This window comes from Mus caroli, chromosome X, assembly GCF_900094665.2.
Source record: "Mus caroli chromosome X, CAROLI_EIJ_v1.1, whole genome shotgun sequence".
In the NCBI taxonomy this organism is placed as follows: domain Eukaryota; kingdom Metazoa; phylum Chordata; class Mammalia; order Rodentia; family Muridae; genus Mus; species Mus caroli.
In genome coordinates this window covers 140871589-140876960 of record NC_034589.1, presented here as the reverse complement: position 1 = coordinate 140876960, position 5372 = coordinate 140871589, and the positions used below count along the sequence as shown (strand labels likewise).

Here is a 5372-nt window from a genome sequence, read left to right as displayed (position 1 = left end):
GCTCAGCGGGTAAGAGCACTGACTGCTCTTCCAAAGGTCCTGAGTTCAAATCCCAGCAACCACATGGTGGCTCACAACCATCCATAATGAGATCTGACACCCTCTTCTGGTATGTCTGAAGTCAGCTACAGTGTACTTATGTATAATAATAAATAAATCTTTAGGCCAGGAGTGAGCAGGGTAGTCTGGAGCCCCATCCGGAGTGAGCAACTTTCATTCCCAGCAACTACATGATGGCTCACAACCATCAGTACAACTACTCATATACATAAAATAAATAAATCTTAAAAAAATTTTAAAAATGGTTAAAAAAAAAAAGACCCTAAAATAACCTAGATCAACATCTTCATTTTACAGACGTGGAAAGTAAGGCTAGGAGAGGAAATCCTATGCTAGTTAGCAGCAGAGCCAACACTAAAACCCATGTCCTCTGATCGCTGGTTCTTTCTACTACACTAAGCTACCAGCATTCACACACAAGTGAACACATATGGAAGGACAGAAAAGGTATGGGAAAAGAGAGAAAGAGCTGTTGATATCTGTATGCATGCTCTTTCTCTTAAAAAAGGAACCAGAGGCCTCATATTTGCAAGTGCACACATTCTTCCCCAACCCATGGTAATAGACAGAAAGCACTTGAGGCTGAGGAAAGCAGGAGGGGGGGGGGGAACCAACCTTAGGCTAAAATGCTACGGCTTAAGCCCAGTGAAGCTTTCCATACCCTCTTATCTCCCATCAGACAACACTCCCCTCAGCACAGATAACCCAGACAGAAAGGTGCTCAAACCCCAAACTCTAAGCACCGCTTTTCCCTGCTCTGCCAAGTTCTAAACAATTTGAAATCCTAAGGCAGGAGCTATAGGTGCAACAGTAGATGGGGAAGGTCCAACAAACCTCTCATCTCAGTCCTGTATTAGTACAAATGCTCAAGATGATGGCATTTCGAATGTGGTGACAAACAGGATGGCTAATTCAAGAAGTTGTGTGATGCCACCATTACCTACCCTGTCCTCCATCCATCTTTGCCAAGTGTAGCAAGCAGCCACATGCTCTGAAACACAAACCCAAAACCACCCCTCTAAGAAAAACTCCAATACCTACTCACACACAGGTTTGCATCCTGGGCCTAAGAACCACTTGGGTGAGTAATTCAAGTTCCAAACAGAAGAAAGCCAACTGCTTTAGAGCCTAAAGTGGTTTAAGAGAATGTGGGCACGTACACTAAATCATGAACAACAAAAACAAAAGTCAGGACTGGAAAGAATCAAGCTACTAGAGTAGAGAAAAGAAGCCTACCAAAGAACAGTCCCCTGGGGACAAACGGACAGACGAACAGATGGACGGACGGACGGACACATGGACACACACACACACACCACACACCAATGTACTTGTCATTTCTTCCATCCTGGCTCCTCAAGACAAGGTAAGAGCACCTACATAAGGCCAACCTGCCCAAAAGCCCAAGGGAGAAAAAAGGGAAATTCAGACCTCAATTATCCCCATGTTAGGTGTCTCCTGACCACGTCAAGGAATATTTCCATAAGGCCATCCAGGAGTCCAACCTTTCCCTTCTGCTAGCCTTCCTGGGCTTGTCACTAATAGTTGTGACTCCCTCACAACAGAAACCCATCTTCAGACACCTGTGACCAACAAGGACTCTAGACTCTAGGACCCAGAGGATCCATCTAAAACCAGCCTATGCAAGGGCAACAAAAGCACTGAATTAGGATAAGAAGACCTAAGGTGCTCTCGTCAAGTGGGAATAAGGCTTCCACACCCAGAATCACCTCCTCGAAGATACATTGTTGCAGATAAATTCAAACCAGCCCAGGAATCTCAAGTGGTTACTAAACACTGTTCATCATTGTTTCCTCCAGTGTATCAGGAAGGCAGCAGCCTGTCCTAGCCTTTGGAAAACTTCCCCTGGGCTAGTCAGGACTAGAAGCAACAATATGGTCCTTTTTGCTGAACATTTGGGAAGCAAAGGAAGATTTCCACATCTCCACTATTGTTCCTGGGGACCCAAAAAAACCTTATCTTATAGGATCATCTACATTCTGAGCATGAGGTAGAATCCAGATCTTCTGAGAAGGCCATACCAAGCTAACTGGTCTAAACTTCTCCAGAGGAAGCCTGTGGGGACCATGTGCAAGAAGGTTCTGACATTATCTTCAACTAGAAAACGCAGGAGCCAGAAAGAGCACTCCCTGTGAGAATGATTTCCTGACTGGCCACCAGGCTAGGATATTATCAGAGATGAATTGGCCTGACAGCGTGAGTAAACATGAGTCAACACACACAGAAGCAAACCAATGACCACATCAAGCACCTTCACAGTCACAGTAATTACCACTTACCAGAGTGCACTATGTTACCTGGTTTAATCTAATTATTCCCAGCACACAATTCACAGGCTCAGGGATTACTTTACATGCCCAAGGTCATACAGCTGCTAACCTTCTAAGTAGTTTTAAACTCACATCTGACTCCCTTTTAAGACGTGATCTTTCCACTACACCACACAGCTTGCCTTAAAGGGAATAAAGACAGTAGTCGTTACTTTGTAACTGCCTCGACCAGGGTGATACAAAGTAAAAGATGGAAGTCTCTGTGCCTCCCTGCGAACTCTCCCCAGCCCATTAAGCATCTGTGTATTGAATTAGGGGAAATTCTCAAGAGCAGAGTGGGAGTGGGTCTCAGACCCCAGGTCACTTGTATGCCACAAAACGAGGAACTCTGACCCCAGCACCCTTTCTCCGCTTCGCGAGGCATCCACAAAATACCAGCCATCCCATATTCTTCCCACACCTGCTGCCCTCCGCCCCGGGACTTCACCACTGGCTACCCGGATCCACCCACAAACTCGCCGCTGGCGACCATCAGATCCCAGCCTTACCGCGGGTGGGCGGATCTTGCAAATGCCGGACTTCTCGGCGATGGGTCTGATTTTCGCGATGTAGCCAAGAGGGTCTCGGAACTCGGCCCAGCTAGGCTCGAACACCGGACACTCCGGCGGCGGTAGGAAATCGTCGGACCCCAGCTCCATGGTGGGCCCGAGGGCTGGGCCAGAGATCGGGAGGGCTCAGGCCGCCCTTAAGGACGCATGGCGCCGCCGCTGTCTGAAACCGAGGTACTTCTCGGAGTCTAGGCCCTAAGCAGGACGGCCACCGCCCGTCAAGGGCTTAGGGGGGCGGGTGCCGTGCTCTAAAAGTCTCAGGCTGAGGTTCCTTTTACAGGTTCTTAGTCCTGTTCCGTTTCTTCCACACCTTACCGCTGCCTCCCAACTACTGAAGCCTTCACTACTACAGTTAGGTCCCAGTCGCGGCAGGTTTCACCGCTGCCACCGCCATCTTGGTTTGTCAGCGTCTCCTCCCCCCCACCTCTGTACCTCACCACAACAAACCAGATCCCTCCGCAAGGTGTCTCTCCGAGTTCCGTTTACTTTGAGTCAGAAAAAGACCCTAGGAAGCCTTCATCATGTGATGACCGAAAGAAATAGGGTTGTATATGTCCCTTATTTGGAGGTGGTTAGTTAAAAACATTTCTCAGGCTGAGAGAAAATAGTTCATTTCATTGGCGGAAGAACAAAATTGTAAATCGATAGCCGGATCCTTTTACCGGATGGACCGGCGATGCACGTTTAAAGGCCAGTGATGCGCATGCGCAGTCTCTAGACAAACCGGAAGAGGAGCTAGTGTCCATAAGTAGTGAGCCTAAACTAGTACGCGCCCATGCGCGCTCGCACACGCTCGCGCACGCGCACGCACACACCCTAGATCCCAAGCCAGTTGTCTCCTCCCCAATGTCCTTTGCTGCTTCTCTCAGGTCCTTTCAGTGGGAACCACGGAAGGCGGTGATTTCGAGGAACCTCCGCCCCCTTCCTCCCCCTCCCCCTCCCATTCCGCGTGTCTACTGCTGAGTGAATTGAAGATTTACCAGACTTACACCTCTGAGGTTTTTGTTTTTAAAGGAAAGTAGGAAACTCCTCACTCCCTAGAGAATGTGGAGTTTTAGAAGCTTCAGTCCCACGTAGAGTAAAAATGCATTATTCTCCCCAGTATCATTGGCCATCCGCATTTTAAAGAATGCTTTCGACTGTTTGGTATACATTGTAACTATATAAACACTTTGTATAATATGTGTGTATCCATTTTTGTAGCAACTACTGCTACAAAAAAACAAAAGGCCTGGATGTTTACCTTTTTTTTCATTCCATGTATATGCACTACATAGAGGCTAAAAAGGGGGGGATTTTGAGTTTGAGACCAGCCTGAGCTACATAGCAAGATCCTGCCTCACAAAGTAGTAGTAGTAGTAGTAGTAGTAATATTATTATTACTAATGGCCGGGCAGTAGGTGGCACATGTCTTTAATCCCAGCACTTGGGAGGCAGAGGCAGGTTGCACAGTGAGTTCTTGTCTCAAAAAAAAAAAAAATGGGCAGGCATGGGGGCATACACCTTTAATTCCAGTACTCAGGAGGCAGAGGTAGATGAATCTCTGAGTTCAATGTCATCCTGGTCTACAGAACTACTTCCGGGATAGCCAGGATAGGGCTACTCCCCATCTCAAAATCTCAATAGTAATAATAATAATAATAATGTAAAGTAATAGAACTGGACAGGAGAAAAGTGATTAAAATTAAGGTTAGTAAGTTTGCTGTTCCTCACCTGAAGACATTTTGCTTTTCTACCTGAGGAACATCTCTGTAAAGAGTAAAGAACACCAGGCTTTTGGTCTCAGCACCACCCAGTCTTCCTCCAGTCTCCTCTAATGTCCTTAGCCCAGACATACCACAGGGCAAAAGGAAACTGAGCACTCTTTTAAGCCAGTGATATAAAATCCATTGATTTGTATTTGTGAAAGTCATACTATGCAACAGGAACTTTTGTGAGCATGTGGAAATACAAAAGCATGCCTTCCTGGAACAGATTATTTACTCACTGGGACCTGCCAAGTACCTCACGTCCCTGACCCTTGATTTTCTTGTTCATAAAATGAAGTTAAGTAATCCTTTCATTACTTAGGAAGATTAGAGATAATAATATCTGCCTCTCTTTTTAAAATTTTTATTTTCATTGCTAATTTATTTATTTTTTGTATTTATTTATTTTATGTATATGAGTACATTGTAACTGTCTTCAGACACACACCAGAAGAGGGTATTGAATCCCATTACAGATGGTTATGAGCCACTATGTGGTTTCTGGGAATTGAATGCAGGACCTCTGGAAGAACAGTTAGTACTGTTAACCACTGAGCCATCTCACCAGCCTAATGTCTGCCTTTAAGAGCCGAGTGCTACAGGGCAGTGGTGGTGCACGCCTTTAATCCCAGCACTTGGGAGTCGGGAGGCAGAGGCAGGCAGAT

General features: G+C 46.2%; 1 protein-coding gene across 6 annotated transcripts in view; it reads right to left on the bottom strand.

Moving 5' to 3' along the window:
• Kdm5c (lysine demethylase 5C) overlaps window positions 1-3591 on the bottom strand; it is a 46214-nt gene extending 42623 nt beyond the window's left edge. For 4 of the 6 annotated variants that reach the window (XM_021153599.2, XM_021153597.2, XM_029473065.1 and 1 more), the window contains exon 1: window positions 2900-3591. In XM_021153599.2, coding sequence (XP_021009258.1) covers window positions 2900-3049 — 150 coding nt within the window. In that variant the 5' untranslated portion in view covers window positions 3050-3591. The remainder of the gene's footprint in view (window positions 1-2899) is intronic. The other 2 variants (XM_021153598.2, XM_029473066.1) reach the window with 1 other exon arrangement.
• Window positions 3592-5372: the final 1781 nt, after the last annotated feature.